We start from the raw sequence: 23,690 nt of genomic DNA, 5'->3' as shown, positions 1-23,690 counted from the left end.
GGCTCCTTTCCTGCCACTCTGTCCAAAGAGGGAAGAGTGGTGAAGAGTCACTTGTGCCTGGACACTGGGGACTGAATGTGGCCCTTTTGCCTGGGCATTGCCCAAAGGTACATTTCTACTGGTAAAACTTTATGTATGTGTGGGCGGCAAGCCACCCAGGTGCCAAGGCAAGAGACCGAGGGCACAAGCTGTTCAGTATAATAAAGAAAATGTATAAAATAAGAATAGTTATATTAGATATAAATCATAGATGTGATTATATGTGAATATCGATCATTAGTTGTAGCAATTACTCTTTATTCCAATATTATAGTAATCCTTGCTCTACAATCATAATCTAGGGAAAGCCAGGCATACAGAGCTAGGAGCTGAAGGGACATGATGAGAAGTGACCAGAAGACAGGAGTGCGAGCCCTCTGTCAGGCCCGGACAGGGCCACCAGAGGGCTCCTTGGTCTAGCGGTAACACCAGCGTCTGGGAGGATGCCCATTGCCAGGCAGACCGTGGTCTAGCGGTAGCATCAGTGTCAAGGAAAAGCACCCGCTACCTAGCAGACCGGGAAAGGGAGCCTCCCTTTCCCCGGGGAGTTTAGAAAGGACTCGACCCCACCACGTCTTGTGGAGGGCCTGACATTAGGCCCACCTGCAGTTACCTGGAGGCCTAACCATCTCCCTGTGATGCTGTGTTTCAGTGGTCATGCTCCTGGTCTGCTTTCGTGTTCCATCCTGTACAACTGGCTCTGCCCTCTAGATAGCAGTAGCAAAATTAGTGAAAGTACTAAAATTATCTGATACGCAGAAATAATGGCGTAAGCTGTCTCTTTCTGTCTCTCTCTCTCCCCAACCCTCTCTCCCCGCCTTGGCTGCTGAACAGGGAAAGGCCCGCTGTCCAGTGGGCATGTGACCCACGTGACCTTACCTATCATCGGAGATGGCTCACACTCCTTACCCTGCCGCCTTGTCTTGTATCCAGTAAGTAACAGTGCACCGTGGCATTCGGGACCACTACTGGTCTCCGCGTCTTGGTGGTAGTGGTCCCCTGGGCCCAGCTGTCTTGTCTTTTATCTCTTTGTCTTGTGTCTTTATTTCTATGATCTCTTGTTCGCACACGGGGAGAAAAACCCACCAACCCTGTGGGGCTGGTCCTTACGGTATGTGGGAGCCAGGGGGAGGCTTCCCAAGCACCTACCCGTGCTCAGAGCAGAGACCCAGCTGTAAGGCCCTTCCCTTCCCTGCTAGGGGAGGGAGTTGTCTGTTTCAAGGACCTAATGCCCACCCCTGTGGGACAGTCCTACCATCAATCCAGGCATCTGGTCTGCTGCTCCCAAATTTTACTATCTTTTTTTTTTTTTTCCTTTTGAGACAGAGTCTCACTCTGTTGCCCAGACTGGAATGGCACGATCTCGGCTCACTGCAACCTCTGCCTCCTGGGTTAAAGCAATTCTCCTGCCTCAGCCTCTCGAGTAGCTGGGACTACAGGCATGCGCCACGCCAGCCAGTGTTTGTATTTTTAGTAGAGGCTTTCACCATGTTGGCCAGGCTGGTCTCAAACTCCTGACCTCAAGTGATCCACCCGCCTCAGCCCCCAAAAGTGCTAGGATTACAGGCATGAGCCACCACGCCTGGCAATTTTGCCATCTTTTATCAGGCCTTCTGTGTCTAGGACGCTACCCACATAGAGTAGAAGCTAAAGGGAAGGGATGTGAAGTGACCTCGCCCTCAGCTTCTAGCTCATGGTGTCAAGGCTTGTGTGACCTTAGACACATCTTCCTCTTCTGAGCCTGTTTCTTCATCTGTATAACAGGGATGGAGGTTGTGGTAAAGATGCCATGGGAACACTGCACATGCATGAAGCAGCTGGGCCAGGGATGACTCGGCAGACCTCAGTTTCCCTCTCCCTACTGCCTAGAGCTCTGTTAGCAAGCATCATGCAGCTCACACGCGAGCCCCCCACTGAGGTTACTGAAATGAAGGTAGCAGCCTCAGTCCTTGGGTAGCCTGTTGCCCCTTGAAGGAAACACACTCAGAATCAGCAGCAACACAGAGTGAATGACGCCGGGGTGGCGAAGGGGCCTTTCCTGGAGCAAATGCGGGAGGCTTCGTGGAGATGACATGTAATGAACAGCACTCATCTCAGGCTGGGAGCAGCACATGCCCCTGGCAGAGGGTCAGTGATGAGGTACAGGGTTCTTGACATCTTCCTCACCCAGGACCCTTCAGGGAGTACAAGCCAAGGTTGAAGTGAAGGGCCTGAGCCCAGCACATGCATAGTAGGCACTCAATGAATAATTGTCATGATCAGGTCCTTTTTACACTGCTTACTAGTGGCTTTTAAGCCTCAGTTTCCTCAGAGTCGCCTTGAGTAAGTGTCAAGTGTTGTAGACCTCTGCAAAATTCGTAACTGCTTAGGTATGGGTAGAGTAACGATGGAAGGAGGATTCAGAGACTTGTAAGCTAATTTCTTACATTATGGCAGGTATTCCTGGGACCCCTCTCCTCTCCAATGGCATACAACAGGTTCTGACCAGAACAGGGAGGCAGGCCAGACCTCAGAAGCAGAGGGACGGGCTTAATCTAACAGGAGTTTATCCCATGTCCTGCATGCACTGTACCCTGTGCTGAGTTTAGAAGCAGCTTCACTGTCCAATCTTGTGACCCAGTGCCCAAACCCGAGATGGGAAACACATTTGTTTTGGCTGTGTGTGTGTGTGTGTGTGTGTGTGTGTGTGTGTTTTCAAACAAGCCAAGATTTTTACTTTTTGAGGTTCCATTGTGTTGCCCAAGCTGGTCTGAAACTTCTAGGCTCAAGTGATCCCCCTGCCTCAGCCTCCCAAAGTGCTGGAATTACAGGTATGAGCTACCATGCCCGTTTATTTATTTATTTTTTATTTTTGAGACAGAATCTCACTCTGTCATCCAGGCTGGAGTGCAATCGTGGCTCACTGTAGCCTCAATCTCCTGGGCTCAAGTGATCCTCCCGCCTTAACCTCCCAAGGAGCTGGGGCTACAGGCATACACCACCACACTTGGCTAATTTTTTTGATTCTTAAAAAATGTTTTGTAGAGATGGGGTCTCACAAGATTGCCCAGGCTGATCTTGAACTCCTGAGTTCAAGTGTTCCTCTAGTCTTGGCCTCCCAAAATGCTGGGATTACAGGTGTGAGTCACCTAACCTGGTCTTTTTATTTTTTTAAAGAGCCAATGTTTAAATAAGGAGATTTCATATCACAGTCGATTTCTGGGGTTTGGTTTGTTGTTTTTCTTGTTTTTTTTTTTTTATTTGAGACAGGATCTCGCCAGGTTGCAGGCTGGTCTTGAACTCCTGGGCTCAAATGATCCCCTGCTGGCCGGGCGCGGTGGCTTGCACCTGTAATCCCAGCACTTTGGGAGGCCGAGGTGGGCAGATCACGAGGTCAGGAGATCGAGAGCATCCTGGCTAACACGGTGAAATCCTGTCTCTACTAAAAATAGAAAAAATTAGCTGGGTGTGGTGGCGGGTGCCTGTAGTCCCAGCTACTCAGGAGGCTGAGGCAGGAGAATGGCGTGAACCCGGGAGGCAGAGCTTGCAGTGAGTGGAGATCCTGCCACTGCGCTCCAGCCTGGGTGACAGAGCAGGACTTCATCTCAAAAAAAAAAAGATCCCCTGCCCTGGCCCTTCCCTCCCCGACCCGCCTCAGCTTCCCAAAGTGGTAGGATTACAAGCGTCAATCACCATGCCCGGCCTGCTTTATTATTTATATCAAAAGATGCTGCAACATTGGATCGTTATGGGAGCAATTTGTCGAGTAGTGGCTGTCCTGGACATGGGGACAGGGACACTCTTTCTTGCATCCCTGACTCAGTACATTTCATGTGTGTTACTTGCCTGTCCCCTGCAGAAAAGCACTTGAGGTTACAGTCTCCATCCCACCCCACTGTGAGTGAGAAGGACTTTTCCATGCAGTGAAGCCACTTTTCCCCTTTCCTTCACCTCTCCCTGTTCCCTACTCTGCCATTTTCCTTCTTCTCCCCCAGAATTCCTCTATGAAATACCTGACCTTCCCTGAGCCCCTGCCACCCCACCTCCACTCCCTGCTATGACATCACCCCCTAATTTGAAGCTCCTTTCCCTATCTGAAGGGAGGCAGAGACAGAGTGCACAGGCTCAGTTAGGCAAGGCAGACCCTTGCATACATGGGTCAGAGGTCAGAGTACCTGGCAGACATTCCTCCCAGAGCGACTGTAGGAAGCAAGCCAGTATAGGGGTACTCTAAACGCTAGACAGAAGGGGGTAGCGTCGTCTCCTCTGGGCTGGCCCTGCTCCTGCTTAGCTCTGGGCATAAGACTGTCTCCACTACAGTCACAGTTATGTCTCTGAGCTCACGCAGTCCCGGGTCCCAGGTTCCTGGCTCTAAGCCTGGTGAGACACACAGAGGCTGGTGCTGTGGGGTGGATGTGGCCACTGGAGCCCACCCACCTGGAAGCTCAGCTGTGGTGAGGCAGGCAGTTTTGGAGGGGTACTTGGGATGCTGGAGGAGTGTCCCCCGTCCTAGGCCAGATTCCCTCCCTCCCTCCCTTTCCTGGACATCCCCATAGGCATTCTCCAGGAGGACAGAGACTGTTGTCTGCACTGTCCTTGCTAAGTCCCCCACATCCCACAAGGGACAAGCATAGAGAGCCACGAGAAAGGGCCCCGCACTGCCGAGGTGATTGGCAGCTTCTCTTTCCTGGGATCTGGGTCCCTTTCCCAAAGGAGTGGAGGAAGAGGGGGAAGCTGTCCCAGGAAGGGCTGAGGAGGGGAGGCTGGCTCAAGGCAGCCCTGCCTACCTTCTATCCCAGTGCAGCTGCAGGGCTGAAGGCCCCAGGGCTATTCAGCCATGGGCACAGGTGAATCCCTAGCCAGGGACAGAGACCAGGGTCCATTTCGGAAGGGGATGGCTGGCAGATCCAAGACCTGCAAAAAGGAGGTCAAGGATTCAGTTCTGAGAAAGAGTCATGTAAAGTGACTCCAAATGCTGATGGAGTCGAGAAACCAAAGGAGGAGGCAGACAATCCAGTTTGCCGGTATTGGGTGATTTATTAGGGAAACTTACAGGCAGAAGCATGGTCTACCTGTGAAATGGAGGTCTCTGCACTGCAAGGCCCCAGACCCAGGACTTATATCGTGGGGAAAAAATATGCATGCTCTGGAAGGAATGTCTAGGTGGTTGTGAGTGTCACAGCGTCTGATTTCTGGAATAGCACAAAGGTTTTTTGGAGGAAACTTACAGTGAAGAGGTCTTTCTACAGAAAGAGTAACCCATGAGGGCCGGGCGCGGTGGCTCACGCCTGGAATCCCAGCACTTTGGGAGGCCGAGGTGGGCAGATCACCTGACGTCAGGAGTTCGAGACCAGCCTGCCCAACGTGGTGAAACTCTGTCTCTACCAAAAATATAAAAATTAGCCAGGCATGGTGGCACGTGCCTGTAATCCCAGCTACTTGGGAGATTGAGGCAGGAGAATCGCTTGAACCCATGAGGCAGAGGTTTCAGTGAGCCAAGATCGTGCCACTGCACCCCAGTCTGGAAGAAAGAGTTTCAAAAAACAAACAAACAAACAACAACAACAACAAAAAACATCAGCTTGACATTTTGGAGACATTCCCAGACTCAGGGTTAGTCAGTAGATTCGCGTTTAAAAGAAAGTCTTGTCCCCACAGATTCCCTGACCTCAGCTACCGTGAAGGGTGATAAGAGGAGTCCTTAACAAGAAGTCCAGGAAGTTGACAACCTCCTCAGACCTGATAGGACACTCCCCTCTCCACCCTACCTCCTGGCTCATTTAATCTCAGGGGTGTGAGGACCTCTGAGATAGGTCTCTGCTGCCTGGGAATGGCTCTCTCTGATTCTTGGGAATGGGTCTCTGGTGCCTGCGAATGAGTCTCTGGTGCCTGGAAAGTGCCCACGGGGTCTCCCTTCCTCTCTCCTTCACTGCTTCCCCACACACGCTATTCCAGATCACGGACATGCTGCCTCTCACGTCCCTCCACCCCAGGCGTGCTTGGGCTCTTGTGCTGTAGCCACTCAAGAGTTGGAAGGGGGTGGAGGGGAGACAGCAGCTCCATCTGAGGCCGTGCCCTCATGAATAACTTGAGAATGGAGAACTTTGATTCATCATGAAGGAGAAGCAACCCCAACCCCACTCCAGTCATTGCTTCATCTGGGCAAAAATTCGGACCCAGAGGCTCCCAGGCTCCCAGTGTTTCCTGCTAGGATCGGCTGGAAGGAGCTAGGATTGGGATTCCAGGAATCCTGTCAGCAGAGAATCCCAGACTCCTCCTCTCCTGGACCCCAGGAGTCTTAACCACACCACTCATGTCTCAGGGTTAACCAGAGACTCCCTGAGACAGATCCTAGAGGATTCCCAAGTGATAGGATAAAAAGAGAGGTACTGAGACCACCTGGCATGGGTGACCTCTCCCAGGCTGGCCAGCCTCCCTGATTCAGAACCTTGCTGAGCTCCAGGAGTGAATGAAGTAAAGGGAGCCCCTAGGAGCTCAGGAAGCAGAGATTTCCAAGTCCATGCACCAAAGCTCATGCCCTCAATTCTCAGGAAAGACCTCACTCAGTTAAAAAATTTTGTATCATGAAAGGGTAAATGAATGAATTAGTGAATCTGGTTTCTAAGTCAATGGCTTACTAGAAATATTATAGTAAATTAGAAAACAAAAAGGTGGTGGCTCACACCTATAATCCCAGCACTTTGAGATGCTGAGGTGGGAGGACGGTTTGAGCCCAGGAGTTCGAGACTAGCCTGAGCAACATAGCAAATCCCGTAGCAAAACCCCTAGAAAAAATTTAAAAACTAGCCAGGTGTGGTGATTCACTGTAGTTCAGCTATTCAGGAGGCTGAGGCAGGAGGACAGCTTGAGCCCAGGAGTTTGACACTGCAGTGAGCTAGGATTGTGCCACTGCACCCCAGCCTGGGCAACAACCCTGTCTCTAATATATATATATATATATATATATTTTTTTTAAGAGAATTCTTCAAAGGAGATCTGCTCTTCCTTTCCTACACCCATTCCCTTTCCTCCTTTTCCTGAACAATGCTGTCTTACAGCCTCTAGGGGCAGGCAGAGCCAAAGAGGCATCTGCTGGGTGTGGGGAGTGAGACGCAGGAGGCCAGAGTGTGCATCAGAGCTCCAGCAGGCTGGGGGAGGGTGTCCACGTGGCCTGGCTCCCCATGGCAGAACCTGATAGGATTAGGAGGGCATCAGCTACGGGAAGGAGATGGCAAGAGAGATAAGAAACTGCTTCCACCAGCTATTGGTCAAATAAGTACACATATGAAAGATAACGACAGTCAGGTTTCTCAGTGTCAGAGAAAACCGAGACACAGATCAGGAAAGGGAGAGAATGTGGGTGGCGCTTGTGTGTCGAATTGGAACTGGAGGACTAGGAGTAGACTCAGGATTTTCAGAAAGTGTTTAGATAGACATAGAAATTAGTGTGGGTGTGTATATGTGTATGTGCACGCAGATATGTGTAAATGTTCATATAGTCCCTAGCTCTGGAAGGCCTTGGAGCAGTGCCATCCCAATAACAAAAAGGTTTTAAGGTTTTTTGAGATAGGGTCTCACTCTCTCACCCAGACTAGGGTGCAGTGGTGCGACCACAGCCCACTGCAGCCTTGACCTCCTGAGCTCAGGTGATCCTCCTGTGTCAGCCTCCCAAGTAGCTGGGACTACAGGCACACGCCACCACACCCAGCTAATTTTTAAATTTTTTTGTTGAGACAGGGGTTTTGCTACGTTGCCCAGGATGGCCCTGAACTCCTGGGCTCAAGCAGTCCTCCCACCTCAGTTTCCCAAAGTGCTGGTACTACAGGTGTGTAACAAACAGTTTTAAGGTAATCAGAATCAAGAAATGGTTGAGGTGATGCTCTGGAATAATGGAGACTAGAGAGTTGTGACAACTAAATGCAATGTGTGGTGTGGTAGCATTTTTCTGGGCTGTAGTCCCTAGATGGGTAGAGAAGAAAGCCCCGGGGAGGGTGAAGAGGTGGGGGTGTGGAAGACATCAGAGAGAGCACAGGGCAGAGCGCAGAGAACTGCGTCCATCACAGGCTTCGCCGCACCCTGGGCATGGCTGCTCCACACCAGCAGATGCCCTCGCTTCCCAGCAGTGGACACACGTCACTGGATCCTCACAAATGAGCAGCTGGGAGAATGTTTGCAGCCTGGAGATTCGGAGCTTTGTCAGCACCCTGGGAAGGTTTTGTTCTTGGGTTTGGGGTTTTTGGTTTTTAGATTTTTTTTTAGTAACAATATCGCTGTATTTATTCTCTACGGTACACTTTTAAATTGCTTCAACATTTTCCCCTCAAAATAAAAAAGAACAACAAAAAAGAAATTCCAAAGCTTAGAACTGAATTATTTGGCCCTTTTTTTCTCTCTCTCTTTTTTTTTTTTTTTGAGATGGAGTCTCACTCTGTCACCTAGGCTGGAGAGCAGTGGCACGATCTCGGCTCACTGCAACTTCCACCTCCCAGGTTCAAGTGATTCTCCTGCTTCAGTCTCCTGAGTAGCTGGGACCACAGGCACATGCCACCACACTCAGCTAGTTTTTTGTTTGTTTGTATTTTTAGTAGAGACAGAGTTTCACCGTGTTAGCCAGGATGGTCTCGATCTCCTGACCTTGTGATCCGCCCCTCTTGGCCTCCCAAAGTGCTGGGATTACAGGTGTGAGCCACCACACCTGGCCTTGGTCCTTTCTTTTTTTTTTTTTTTTTTTTGATCTCCTCACAGTTTTCTCCCTTGTTTTTTTTTTAGTTGAATTTACAAATAGAGGCAAGGTCTTGTTATGTTGCCCAGGCTGGTCTCGAACTCCTAGGCTCAAGGGATCGTCCCACTTTGGCCTCTCAAAGTGCTGGATTACAGGTGTAAGCCACCGCACCTGGCCCCAGCTCTCTTAATCGCCAGCACTCCTCTTGGAAGTCCCTCGTCTTGATGACCTTATTTAAGGTCACCTTCTCACAGGCCCTATCTTTTTTTTTTTTTTTCTTTTCTTTTTTTTTTTTTGAGAGGGAGTTTCATTCCTTTTGCCCAGGCTGCAGTGCAATGGCGCAGTCTCGGCTCACTGCAACCTCCGTCTCCTGGGTTCAAGCCATTCTCTTGCCTCAGCCTCCCAAGTGCTGGGATTACAGACATCTGCCACCACACCCGGCTAATTTTTTGGAATTTTTAGTAGAGACGGTATTTCACCATGTTGGCCAGGCTGGTCTCGAACTCCTGACCTCAGGAGTTTGCTTGCCTTAGCCTCCCAAAGTGCTGGGATTACAGACGTGAGGCGCCATGCCCAGCCAGGCCCTGTCATCAAATACAGTCACACTGGGGGGTTAAACTTCAATGTATAAATTTGGGAGCGATACAAACATTCAGTCCATAACACCCCCTATCCCCCAACCCTAGGCAACCACTACTCTACATCTTATCTTTACAGATGACCTATATGACATGTGTTCTGGACAAGTCATATAAATGGAATCATACAGTGCATGATCTTTTGTGTCTGGCTTCTTTCACATAGCATAATGTTATCAAGGTTCATCCACACCGTAGCATCTCATTTCTTTCTATTAGGAATAATACGGTTTCACTTTTTGGATTACTGTGGTTTGAACATGTCCCCCCAGAGTTCATGTGTTGGAAACTTAACCTCCAATGCAACTGTTGAGAGGTGGGAACTTTAAGAAGTGATTAGGTTATGTGGGCTCTTCTGTCATGAATGGATTAATGGCATTATTGCATGAGTAGCTTAGTTATCAAGGATGGGTTCTGCCCCCACCCCACCCCCTCTCTTGCACTGTCTTGCCCTTCTGCTTTCTGCTGTGGGATGAGGCAGAAAGAAGGCCCTCACCAGATGCAGGGCCCTTGACCTTGGACTTCCCAACCTCTAGAACTGAAAGAAAGATATTTCTATTCTTTATAAATTATCCAGCCTTAGGTATTCTATGATGAAACACAAAACAGACTAAGACATGGATATGCCACTTTTATTTCTTCAGTCATCAGTTGACGGACATTTGGGTTGTTTCCACTCTGGGGCTACTATGAATAATGCTGCTATGAATACTCATGTACAAGTATTTTGTGGAATACGCTTTTTTTTCTCATGGTTACATATCTAGAAGGGAAATTGCTGGATCATATAACTCTATGTTTAAACATCTGAGGAACTGCCAGACTATTTTCCAAAGTTAGTGTACGATTTTACATTCCAACCAGCCATGTGTGAGGGTTCCATCTCTTCACATTCTCATAAAAACTTGTTAATTACCCATCTTTTTTTTTTTTAGTCGGAGTCTCACTCTGTCACCCAGGCTGGAGTGCAGTAGCGTGATCTCAGCTCACTGCAACCTATGCCTCCCAGGTTCAAGTGATTCTCCTGCCTCAGCCTCCCAAGTAACTGGGATTGTAGGTGCCTGTCACCACACCCAGCAAATGTTTGTATTTTTAGTAGAGATGGAGTTTCACCAAGTTGACCAGGCTTGTCTCAAACTCCTGACATCAGGTGATCCACCTGCCTCGGCCTCCCAAAGTGCTGGGATTACAGGCGTGAGCCACCACCTGTAAATATTATCATTTTAAAAATATTATTTTAAAATAATAATAATAATATTATTATTATTATTATTTGAGATGGAGTCTCCATCTGTTGCCCAGGCTGGAGTGCAGTGGTGTGATCTCAGCTCACTTCAGCCTTCACCTTCCAGGTCCAAGCGATTCTCCTGCCTCAGCCTCCCGAGTAGCTGGGACTACAGGCACCCGCCACCATGCCCGGCTAATTTTTTGTGTTTTTAGTAGAGACTAGGTTTCACCATGTTGGCCAGGCTGGTCTCGAACTCCTGAGCTCAGGTGATTTGCCCACCTCGGTCTCTCAAAGTGATGGGATTACAGGCGTGAGCCACCGCTACTGGCCTGATTACCTGTCTTTTTTATTATCACCACCCTAATGTGTATGATGTGGCACCTCGTTGTAGTTTTGATTTGCATTTATCTGGGGACTAATGATGTTGAGGATCTTTTCATGTAATTATTGGCCATTTATATAACTTCTTTGAATTGTCTATTCAAGTCGTTTGCCCATTTAATTTTTTTTCTTTTTCTTTCTTTTTCTTGAGACAGGGACTCTGTTGCCCAGGAGTGCAGTGGCACAATTTCGGCTCACTGCATCCTCCACCTCCACGGTTCAAGTGATTCTCAGCCTTCTGAGTAGCTGGGACTAGAGGCCAGGTCACCACACCTGACTAATTAATTTCTTTCTCTCTTTCTTTTTTTTTCCTGAGACTGAGTCTTGCTCTCTCGCCTAGGCTGGAGTGCAGTGGCGAGATCTTGGCTCACTGCAACCTCCGCCTCCCGGGTTCAAGTGATTCTTCTGTCTCAGCCTCCTGAGTAGCTGGGATTACAGGCACATGCCACCATGCCCAGCCAATTTTTGTATTTTTAGTAGAGATGGGGTTTCACCATGTTGTCCAGGCTGGTCTCAAACTCCTGACCTCAGGTGATCCTCCCACCTCAGCCTCCCAAAGTGCTGGGATTACAGGGTTGAGCCACCATGCCCAGCCTAATTCCATGTTTAAATTGGATTATTTGTTTTTTTTGTCATTGAGTTGCAATAGCTCTTTATATAGTCTAGGTACAAATCCCTTACCAGATATATGATTAGCAAAGATTTTCAGCTGCTCCGTGGGTTATCTTCTCCTTTTCTTTTCTGTTTGTTTAATCTTCTCCTTTTCTTAATAATGTCCTGTGAATCTCCTTGAAGTCTGGGTATTTGGAAAGAAAAAGAAAAAAATTAAAGAATAATGTCATATGAAGCACAAGAGGTTTTAATTTTGATGGTGTTCAGTTTCTGTATTTTTTTCTTTTGTTGCTTGTGCTTTTGGTGTCATGTCTAAGAAAGCATTGCTTAATTCAAAGTTATAAAGATTCTAAGAGTTCTAACATTTAGGTCTATGATCCAATTTGTGTTAACTTTTATATATGTTGTGATATAGGGATCCTCTGTTGCTGAGGCTGGAGTGCAGAGGCACAATTGCAGCTCACTGCAACCTCTGCCTCCTGGGTTCAAGAGATTCTCATGCCTCAGCCTCTCGAGTAGCTGGGATTAGAGGTGTGTGCCACCATGCCCGGCTAATTTTTGTATTTTTAGTAGAGACAGTGTTCTGCCACGTTGGCCAGGCTGGTCTCGAACTCCTTGCCTCAGGTGATCTGCCTACCTGGGCTTCCCAAAGTGCTGGGATTATAGGAGTGACCTACCTCGCCCTGCCTGTTGTATAATTTTTATTGAGAGTGTTATGGTTTGAACATCACCTCCAACTCATGTTGAAATTTAATTGCCATTGTAACAATATTAAGAGATGGGGACTTTATGAGGTGATTAGGTCATGAAAGTTCTGTCCTCATGAGTGGATTAATGCCATTATCATGGGAATGAGTTAGTTATCACAGGGGTGGTCTCCTGATACAAGGATAAATTCAGCGCCGTTTCTCTCTCTGTCTCACGTCTCACATGATTGCATGCCTGATGTGGTTTGGCTGTGTGTCCCCACCCAAATCTTGCCTCTAATTGTAATCCCCACCTGTTGGGGGAATGGCCTGGTGGGAGGTGACTGAATCATAGGAGTGGACTTCCCCCTTGCTATTCTCGTGATCGAATTCTCAGGAGATCTGGTGTGGCTCTTCCTCTTTGCTCCCTCTTTCTCTTCTGCTGCCATGTAAGATGTGCCTTGCTTCCCCTTTGCCTTCTGCCATGATTGTAAGTTTCTTAAACCTCTTTTTTTTTCTTTTTTTTGAAGCCGAGTTTCAATCTGTCACCCAGGTTGGAGTGCAGTGGCACTGTCTCAGCTCACTGCAACCTCTGCCTCCCAGGTTCAAACTATTATCCTGCCTCAGCCTCCTGAGTAGCTGGGATTACAGGTGCCTGCCACCACGGTCAGCTAAATTTTTTGTATTTCTATTAGAGACAGGGTTTTACCATGTTGGCGAGGCTGGTCTCGAACTCTCTACCTCAAGTGATCTGCCCACCTTGGCTCCAAAAGTGCTGGGACTACAGGCGTGAGCCACCGCACCTGACCACTTCTTCTTCTTCTTCTCCTTCTCCTTCTTTCTTCCTCCTCCTCTTCCTCCTCTTCCTCCTCTTCTTCCTCCTCTTCTTCTTCTTTTTTAATAAATTACCCAGTCTCAGGTAGTTTCTTACAGCAGTGTGAAAACAGACTAACACAACGCCCTTCCACCTTCTGCCATGGATAACCCTTGATGCTGGTGCCATGCTGTTGGACCTCTAAGCCTGCAGAACTGTGAGCCAAATAAATCTCCTTTCTTTATAAATTACCAAATCTGTGGCGTGGTTATAGCAGCAGAAAATAGACTACGCCAGAATATAGAATATATCAAGAGTATAGAAACACAACTGACTTCTGTGTATTGATTTTGTTGCTACAACTTTGCATAATTTGTTTATTAGCTCTAACAAGATTTTTTTTCATGGATTCTTCAGGATTTTCTATAAAATTACCTCATCTGTAAATGGAGATAGTTTTACTTCTTCTTTTCTGATTTGCTTGCTTTTTATTTTTCCTTGCCTGATGGCAAGAGCTTCAAGGCAAGAACTGGTGAGAGCTTCCAGTACAAGGCTGAATAGATGTGGCAAAAGTGGGCATCCCTTTCTTGTTCCTGATCTTAGAGGAAAAGCTTTTATTCTCTCACCGTTAGTATGATGTTGGCAGTGGGATTTTTCATACATGACCTTTATCACGTTAACTGAGTTTCCTTCTATTCCTAGTTTGCTATTTTTATGATGAAGTGTGCTAATTTTGTCAAATGATTTTTACACCAATTGAAATAATAATTAATGTTTTCCCTTTATTATATTGATGTAGTGTATTAATTGATTTTCATAGGTTAAGCTAATTGTGCATTCCTGGGATAAATCCCGCCTGGTTATCCTTTTTATATATTTCTGAATTTTATTTGCTGATATTTTATTGAAGATTTTTATGTCTATATTCATAAGAGATATTAGTCTCTAGTTTTCTTGTGATGTCTTTGTCTGATTTTGACAGTAGGGTAATACTGGCCTCAGAATAAGTTGGGAGGTTTTCACTGTCATGACTTTTATAACCTAATTATAAGTAATTCTGGTCAGGTACTGTGGCTCATGCCCACAATCCCAGCACTTTGGGAGGCTGAGGTGGGTGGATCACCTAAGGTCAGGAGTTCGAGACCAGCCTGGCCAACATAGCAAAACCCCATCTCTACTAAAATTACAAAAATTAGCCAGGTGTGGTGGCTGTGTGTGTAATCCCAGTTACTTGGGAGGCTGAGGCACAAGAATCGCTTGAACCCAGGAGATGGAGGTTGCAGTGAGCTGAGATCACACCACTGTACTAGAGCCTGTGTGATAGAGCAAAATTCTGTCAAAAAAAAAAAAAAAAAGAAAGAAAGAAAGAAAGAAAAGAAAAGAAAGAGAAGAGAAAGAAAGAGACTTCTTCTGTAGTATTCCACAGGTCACAAAGACCAACCCTGGTGCACTGTGGGAAGGTACTAACAAGGGTGTGAACACCAGGAGTAGGATCACTGGGAACTATCTTAGCAGATGGCTGCCATAGGTACCAACTGACTAACATTCACTGAACACTTACCATGAGCCAGACATTGTGCTAAGCTCTTCATGTGGCTTATCTCCTTCAATCTTCCCAGCACCCTTATGAGGTAGGTAGGTGCTGTTATTATTGCCATGTTACAGATGAAGAAATTGAGATGCAGAGATTAGACTCACCAAACTGCCCAAACTCCCACAGCTATTAACTGGTGGAACAGGAATCAAACTCAGTAGGGTGTGCGTATAATATACTTTGGGGTTGTTTTGTTTTGTTTTATTGTCGTTGCTGTTGTTTGAGACAGGGTTTCACTCTTTTACCCAGGCTGGAGTGCAGTGGCATGATCTTGGCTCAATGCAACCTGCACCTCCTGGGTTCAAGTGATTCTCCTGCCTCAGTCTCCTAAGTAACTGGGATTACAGGTGTGCGCCACTACACCCGGCGAACTTCTGTATTTTTAGTAGAGTAATTTTTGCTTTTTTAGTTTCACCATGTTGGCCAGGCTGCTCTCGAACCCTTGACCTCAAGTGATCCACTACCCTTGCCCTCCCAAAATGCTGGGATTACAGGCGTGAGCCACCGCGTCTGGCTTTTTTTTTTTTTTTTTTTTTTTTAGAGACATGGTCTTGCTCTGTTGCCCAGGCTGGAATGCAGAGGTGCCATCATAGCTCACTGTAGCTTCAACCTCCTGGCCTCAAGTGATCCTCCAACTTAAGCATCCTGAGTAGTTGGGACCACAGGCACCCACCACCAAGCCCGGCTAAATTTTAAATTTGTTTGTAGAGATTTGTTTGTTTCTCGCTTTGTTCCCCAAGCTGATCTCTAACTCCTGGCCTCAAGCAATCCTCCCACCTTGGCCTCCCAAAGTGTTGAGATTACAGGCGTGAGCTACCGCGCCCAGTCTGTTTCTCATTACTAAATTTGGGGGTGCCTCCTTAAATTCTGTGCCAGAGGCCAGTGCCTCACTCGCCCTACCCTAATCCCAGCCCAGTGACCCAATGTCCCCCTTCGACCTGCACCGTGGAGCTCCCCAGCCCGGCTCCTCGAGCCTCCTCCCGCCCCTAGGGGTCGCCGTCGCGCCGTCATTCGCTTCCCTGTGTCCCCCGGCAAGACGCGCGTCGGGGCGCGGAAGGTGGGAGGAGGCGAGGCCGGGGCGTGCGCATGCGCGTGGCGCAGACTTCCTTAGCCTGGTCAGGGAGTGGAGGGATTGGGTCTCAGGTGGCTGTTTGCGGCGTCCTCACTGCCTGGGTCGTTTACTCCCTGTCTTGGTGGGGGACAGGGGACGGGTCGGGGCAGTATTTGGGGGAAGCGAGAGGCAAGCAGGGCGGGCCGGATATGGAGCGCCCTATGGCTTGAAGCTAGGGAGGACGCCCGAGACCCCGGCATCCTAGTCCTGGGGTGTGGGCCCCGGACGCCCGGCCTGGACGCCTCCAGCTCCCAGGGTCCCTTGCGGGGACCACGTTTCCCCGCAGGCCCCGCGGCGGCCGGGTCCTCGCCGCGTCCCCTTCCCGGAGCTACGTGCCTGGCTGCGTTCCGATACGCCGTGTCCCTCGGGGGCGGCTCGCGGGGCAGGGGCACTCCCAGCTCGGCCGCACGCCCAAGTGCCATGCGGGAGGTACGCGGGCACGGGACCTCACCGGGTAAGAGCGAGCTGAGGGACCGGGTGCGGTGGCTTACGCCCGTAATCCCAGCACTTTGGGAGGTCGACGCGGGCGGATCACGAGGTCAGGAGTTCGAGACCAGCCTGGCCAATATGATGAAACCCCGTCTCTACTAAAAATACAAAAATTAGCTGGGTGCGGTGGCGTACGTCTGTGGTCCAAGCTACTCGGGAGGCTAAGGCAGGAGAATCGCTTGAACCCGGGAGGCAGGGGTTGCAGTGAGCCGAGATCTCACCACTGCACCCCAGCCTGGGGAACAGAGCGAGACTCCGTCTCAAAAAAACAACAAAAAAAGCGAAGGGCCGCAGCCCGGGCCCACTGCCTCCGCCTCTGAACACGCGCCACCGCCAAGCTCCTCGACCCCGCGCCAGGCGAGGCTTGGTGGGGCGTTCCGTGGACCCCACACGCACGTCGGTGTTATCAGGAGGGAAGGGGCGGCCAGCACCTCCGCCGCCTTTGCGGCCGTCCACCCTCCATTCTCCTGCTGGAGCCGTTTCCCAGAGATTCTCCGGCAGTGCTGACTGTAGCACACCTGCCCGCCTTAAAATCCCAGCCTCCTTCCCCAAGTTCTGCCCTTAACCGCATCACCGCCCCCCGCTACACACAGGCATGAACACCCATCTTTTCACACGCCCCGTTTTCTTTCTCAGAACTTAGCAGATACTCTTAAGCTGAGAGGGTTTGGTGAGGTTAAAATTTATCTTGTGACATTGAGTCCAGCAATTCAGAGCCTTGAACACCTCAGTACATGGCCTTGACCTTAGTGTTTTACTTCTGTATTCTGCTGGCCGTTGTGGCTCACGTCTGTAATCCCAGCACTTTGGGAAGCCAAGACGGAGGATCGATTGAGCCCAAGAGTTTGAGAGTAGTGTAGGCAACCTAACGAGATCCTGTCTTCACTAATTATTTAAAAAAAAAAAAAAAAGCCAGGTGTGGTGGTGCATACCTGTGATCCCAGCTACTCAGGAGATTGAGAGAGGATCGCTTGAGCCCAGGAGGTCGAGGCCGCAGTGAGCCATGATGGTGCCACTGCACTCCAGCCTGGGTAACAGAGGGAGAGCCTGTCTCTCATAATAATAATACTGTGCAGTGTGCCCATTCCTCAGGAGGCACTGTAGTAGAAGGATAAGCTGTGGAGGTAACTGAAGATAAACAGATAACCATTTAGCTAAAAAGGTTCTTAACCTTTGCTGTATGTTGTTATTCCTGGGTATACAGCACAGGCAAAATAATTTTGAAAGCTCCCAGGTAATCCTAATGCGCAGCTAGTGCTGAGAACCACTGCTTTAACCCCTGAGGCAGATAGGTAGGGCCTAGGGTGGCCCGAAGCGCTGGGCCGGGCACCCCCAGTAGGGAGCAGTCTCAACCCTTTATCCCTATGAGTTGCTCAAATTGTAACATTTTCTGTGGGTTCCATGCTGTGAAAACAGGAAGCACTGCCCTACAGTAACAAACATGCTGGACAGCCTTTGTGTCAGATCATTCATTGGAAGAGAGGGGAATCAAATCACAAAAGGCCAACTGGAAAACACACACTCATCTAGGGATGAGATCAGGAAAGCCTGGGCAAGGCTGGTGACAGGGAATGTAGGAGAGGAGTTATAGTCACAGGAAGAATGTTGGGTGATAGTGGAAAACTAGATGGAAATTTCTGGCAGCCTGTGGTACTTTCAATTGGCAGAAGGACTGATTTCGATAACATGTCCCCGTTGACTACCAGAGGAGAGTTGCGGGAATTGCTTTGGTCTTCCTAGGGCCCTCAAGACCATGAATGGCTGGAGTCTGGACCAGTCTCAGGCACTAGCAAATTGAACAGTAGCTCATTCATACTAGTATAAAAGCTGCTGCTTTATTGAGGCCAGAGGCCCTTTCTTATACGGGGCAGCAGCTGCGCTCCTGGGAATGATTCCTACATAAAAGATTCCACAGGAAGGCCGGGCGCGGTGGCTCACGCCTGTAATCCCACCACTTTGGGAGGCCGAGGCGGGCGGATCAAGAGGTCAGGAGATCGAGACCATCCTGGCTAACACGGTGAAACCCCTTCTCTACTAAAAATACAAAAAAATTAGCCAGGTGTGGTGGCGGGCGCCTGTAGTCCCAGCTACTCGGGAGGCTGAGGCAGGAGAATGGCTGGAACCCGGAAGGCGGAGCTTGCAGTGAGCCGAGATTGCCCCACTGCATTCCAGCCTGGGTGACAGACCGAGACTCCGTCTCAAAAAAAAAAAAAAAAAGATTCCACAGGGGAAAAAACTAAGCTCTGTGCATTCCATGAAGATGTTCATTACAGCATTATCTCTACTAATGATCTATTCCAATAATAAAGGAAATTAATACAATATAATATGGTATTTCAAACAAAAAAGCCATTAAAATAGATCATTATGAAATAATAATGAATGAGCAATAAGTTAAAAATAAGTTTAAAAATATATCTTTCAGAGAGGAAAATTAGACTCGTCTGTTGCTTGGAATGGCTTCCTCTTGCTCTGTGTCTAAACTATGATTATGGAGTAGTTAAAATGCGTATGCATGTTGGCAAAGCCTGAATAAAATATGCAAATGTGAAAATATTTTTTGTAGAGGAGATGAAATTATGGAGGAAGGGGTGTGTCTATTTTAAAATTGTCCCAATGAGAAGTATTTTGGCATAGTGGTAAAGAGGAAGCTCCCTGGAGCCAAAAACTTTTTTACCATATGTATGGCTTTTTAAAATTATTTAACCTTCCTATGCCTCAGTTTCTTCATCTGTAAAATGGGGTAATCGTTAGTGTCCTGGAGAGTTGTTGTGAGGTCTAACCAATATGTGGAAACTCTTAGAATGGTACCTGTCACATAGTAAGTACACGGTAAATCCTGGCTGTTTCAACTCCATTTTATTTATAGCTTAATAAAATCTGGTAAAGATAGTTGGCCAATCAGCACTGATACTCCTGTCTACCTGTGTTACATCTCTGAAAAAGCTTAGCCTATCTGTGTTGACACCTTACTGAAGTATAAGTTATATATAAAACACACCCATTTTAAGTGTACAGGTTGCTGGGTTTTGGTGAATGTGTACACGGGCATAACCATCACCCACATTCAGGATGTGAATGAACTTTGCCATCACCCTCTCATGCCCTGTGCAGTCAGCTGCTCTCTCCCTGACCCAGCCGCAGAGAACCACTGGTCTACTTTCTGCCCCTATTAATAAGTTTTGCTTTTTGTAGAAATAGAATTTCACAGAAATTGAATCATATATTTTGTATTCTCTTGTGTCTGGCTTCTCTGGTTTAACATAATTTTGAGATTCATCCATTGCTTGCAGGTAACAGCAATTCCTCTTTGTTGCTAGTATTCTGTTACATGGGTAAACCACACTTTGTTTATTCTTCTACCCATTGATGGACATTTGGATGTTTCTAGCTTATGCCTATTATGAATAAAGCTGATATGCACATTTGTGAAAAAGTCTTTGTGTGGACATACGTTTTTACTTTCCTTGGGTAAATCCTAAGAGTAGAATTATTGAGTCATGTGGTAAGTGTACCTTTAATTTACTGTTAACCGAAACTGGTTTCCAAAATGCCCAGGCCATTTTACATTGCCCCAGCAAACGTGTGAGACTCCATATCCTCAGCAACAGTTAGCATCATTAGTCTGCTTGATTTTAGTGGGTGCATAAGGGCACTCATTGTGGTTTTAATTTGCATTTCCCGGGTGACTGATGATAGCACATCACTTTTAAATGGTAGCTCACTTCTAGGGAAGGAAGGAGAGGGATGATTCAAAAGAAGTTCCACCGTTTTTAAGCTTAGGTGTCCAAGAAAATGAAACTGGTGCCACTGACAAAAGTGAAATTAGGAGTCAGTGATTTTTTGGCATAGGGGTAATACATTTGAAGTGATGGCAGGATGTTAAGGGGGAAATACCTGGGTGGCAGCATGCTTTGCAGGCTTGGAACTCAGTGGGAGGTCAGGTCCTGAGATAAGAGCCAGGTATCCGCTGTGAGGTGACGCACAAACAGGGAGAGAGAGAGAGAGATGAGTCCCAAGGATCAAGCCAGGGCTCAGAGTGGCCAGAAGCATCTCTTCCCCAGCCCCCATTTCCAAGTAATGGAAAATCCAGACTGATAGGCCTAGTAGGCTTGAAAATAGATAAAATTAACCCACTTATATATGAGCCACTGGAATATTTTCTAGTCCTATTGCAACCTCTACTCTTGGCTAATTTGATTGTTAAAATTGTAAATTACGAAGTTATCTATACCCTTTTTTAAAAAGTGTTTCAATATGGTTTGTGACAAATCAGTTAATTATCTTTGTGACCCGAGGGGCCCCCTTCTTTTAATCACCGTAACCAATAAAGCCATAATAGCTTTCTGAAGTTGATTCTTTTTGATGGTTTGTGTTTGGATGTTCAAGGTTAATGAGGAAATGATCCTGACCACACTTTCGTAATTATAATACAGACAGGGTCTTGCTTTGTTGCCCAGGCTGGTCTCCTGGGCTCAAGGGATCCTCTGGCCTCAGCCTCCCAAAGTGCTGGGATTATAGGCGTGAGCCACTGTGCCCAGCCTCTTGCTACACTTTCATTCAGGATAAAGATGGTAATATCCAAGACTACTAAAAGTCTTGTAACCCCAATCCAAATTTTAAAATAAATCTTACTATTAAGATTGGCCATTGATTGGCCATGTGCAGTGTCTCACGCCTGTAATCCCAGCACTTTGGGAGGCCAAGGTGGGCAGATCATGAGGTCAGGAGCTTGAGACCAACCTGACCAACAGGGTGAAATCCCGTCTCTACTAAAATACAAAAAAAAAAAATTAGCCAGGCATGGTGGCAGGCACCTATAATCCCAGCTACTGGGGAGGCTGAGGCAGGAGAATCGCTTGAACCTAGAAGGTGGAGGTTGCAGTGAGCCAAGATAGATAGCACCACTTCACTCCAGCCTGGGTGACAGAACAAGACTCCCTCTGGGGAGCGGGGGGTGGGGGGAGGGAAGCATTGATTATAGGAGGCCGAAGCACAGGAGTTGGAGAACAGCTTGGGCAGCATTATAAAAACTGGCTTCTACCAAAAAAAAAAAAAAAGCAAAAAAAAAAGCTGGGCCTAATGGTGTGCACCTATAGTCCCAGCTACTTGGGAGGCTGAGGTGGGAGGATCACTTGAGCTGGGGAGGCGGAGGTTGCAGTGAGCAGAGATCGTACCACTGCATTCCATACTGGGCAACAAAGACAGACCCTGTCTTTAAAAAAAAAAAAAAAAAAAAAGGAAAAGTAAAATAATAATAAGCATTGATTATAGGATTCGGAAAGCAGTCTCCTTTGCAGTTTGTAGTAAAATTCTTCTGTGGTTTTCTCTCCCTCTGGAGAGAATGATGGTTCCAGGATCTGAAATCTTTCCTTCCGCAGGAACGGGGCACAACAGTGAGGACCAGCTTATCCAAGAGGACGGACTTAGTGATGGGTAACACCCAGGGACATGCCTGAGAGCCTCAGGAAACACCTTCAGATGACATTGCCCAGAGTCTTACATTAGAGAACTCTCCAGACAGCCCTTGAGGCCTGGGGCTGGGTGCTGCTCCCAGACTGTGAGCTACTGGCCACCGGAAGCCTGAGTCCGGCAGAGGCCCCACAGCTGCGCCGAGTGCGGCAAGAGGCTCCCACGCAGTTACTCCCTGAGCGGTCATCTCCAAAGCCGTGCTCGCCAGAAGCCTTTCCCCTGCCCTGGCTGTGGAAAGCGTTTCAGCCAGAGCTCCGACCTGCTGCAGCACCGTCAGATTCACCTGGGCCGTCAGCCCTGCAAGTGCGGGGCCTGCGGGAGGGGTTTTACTCAGAGTGCATCCCTCCTCCAGCACCAGTGGGTCCACAGCGACTGGCGAGAGGCCTTGTCGCTGTCCCCAGTGCGGCAAGACCTGCTGTGTCCGCTCCAACTTCATCAAGCACCAGCGAGTCCACTCAGGAGAAGCCATTCGTCTGCGGGGAGTGCGGCAAGGGCTTAGCTGCCAGCTCTGCTGCTGGCTTGGCCAAAGCCCTGCGTCTGTCCCCAGGGCCAGCAAGTTTTTGGGGACCGGTGGAAGCTGATCCGCCACTAGTGAATTCACACAGGAGAGGGTCTCTTCTGCTGCTGCAGTTGCTGTGACACCGTCAATAAGAAGACCTCCCTCTCCCAGCGTGCCCTCCCGCACCCAGGGGAGAAGCCCTGCAGGCGTGGAATCGTGGAGAGCATCAGCCTCGCACCCAGCTCAGTCGCCCCGGGCAGCACCTCTGGGCTCCGGCCTTGTGGGAGCCCCGGGTCCTTCCTTCAACATCTGCCCCCATCCACACTCCTGCCTCAACTTCCCTTCCTTTATCCTGTCCCCCCACTCAGTCTCCAGTCTCTGGTTCCACCCAGCCTTCCCCAGATTCCTCCTCGCGCCCCATCTCGTCTCCTTCACTCATCGCCCACGTTCCCCAGCATGGAGCAGCCCGCTCTCAGCCCTCCTCCACTCACCCCTTCCAGATCCCCTGCAAAGCCCAGATGCGAATCCGCCCTGCGTGGGGAACTAGGGGCAGCCGTGTCCGCCAGATTTTTCCTGCTCCGGGTGCGGGAAGCTTTTCCCACACCGGCACACCCACGCCGGGGAGCAGCCTTGCCTCTGTTGCACCCAGAGTTCCTCCTCGGTCCAGCGCAGGGAGACCCACTCCGCCGAAAAGCCACACCTGTGTGCGGAGGGCGGCCGCGGCTGCCCAGCACGTGCACCTGGCCAAGCCCCAGCGCGTGCACCCCGGGAGCAGCCGTTCCCTGCCCGCAGTGCCTGCAGTGCCTCCGGGAGGCGTGGAAGTTGCCCAGGTTCCGCCAACCACCCAGCCGGCAGCTCAGCAGGAGTGGGCAAAGGGGCCCAGAAGCTGTGCGAGTGCGGGACGGGACTCGCGGGAGGCGGTTCAGGCCCGAGGCTACCCTGAGCCAACCCGGGAGGCCTCGCAGCACAAAACGGCCCGACCGCTCTGCCAGGCCGGAGCCAGGCTTCGGCGACAGTGGCAAGCTCCTCCGCCGCCCTCAAACCCACACTGGAGAGGAGCCCTACCAGTGTTTCCGGTGTGGAAGGCCTCCAGCCGGAGGTCCAACCTGGCCCAACACTGTAGAACTAGCGCGCTGCAGCCCCGGGTGGACTGTGGATCTGAGATGCAGTCCCCTCCCTCCACACAGACCGGCTCAGGACGGCTTTTCTGTACCGCAGATCTTTCTCAAAAGTGCTGGGGGCTATTTTGTATGTTCGTTTTTTTGTTTTCCCCTGAATTCTCGCTCCTTGTGCATTAAGGGATTTAGGCAGGTGAGGCTGAGGGCGGTGACTCACGCCTGTAATCCCAGCACTTTAGGAGACCGAGGTGGGAGGATCACGTGAACCCAAAGAATTTGAGACCAGCCTGGGCAACATAGCAAGACTG

At 49.0% G+C, this 23,690-nt stretch overlaps 1 protein-coding gene across 1 annotated transcript in view; it reads left to right on the top strand.

The window, feature by feature from the left end:
- The window catches only part of ZNF843 (zinc finger protein 843), a 25,064-nt gene extending 1,374 nt beyond the window's left edge, over positions 1-23,690 (top strand). Inside the window, exons 2-5 of the mRNA XM_023191190.1 lie at positions 15,684-15,750; positions 15,898-16,258; positions 21,851-22,335; positions 22,633-23,690. Of these exons, the coding sequence (XP_023046958.1) occupies positions 15,684-15,750; positions 15,898-16,258; positions 21,851-22,335; positions 22,633-23,562 (1,843 nt within the window). The 3' untranslated portion in view covers positions 23,563-23,690. The remainder of the gene's footprint in view (positions 1-15,683; positions 15,751-15,897; positions 16,259-21,850; positions 22,336-22,632) is intronic.

Source organism: Piliocolobus tephrosceles, chromosome 17 (assembly GCF_002776525.5).
Source record: "Piliocolobus tephrosceles isolate RC106 chromosome 17, ASM277652v3, whole genome shotgun sequence".
In the NCBI taxonomy this organism is placed as follows: domain Eukaryota; kingdom Metazoa; phylum Chordata; class Mammalia; order Primates; family Cercopithecidae; genus Piliocolobus; species Piliocolobus tephrosceles.
The sequence above is the reverse complement of the archived record's forward strand: the minus strand, read 5'-3'. Positions and strand labels throughout refer to the sequence as shown.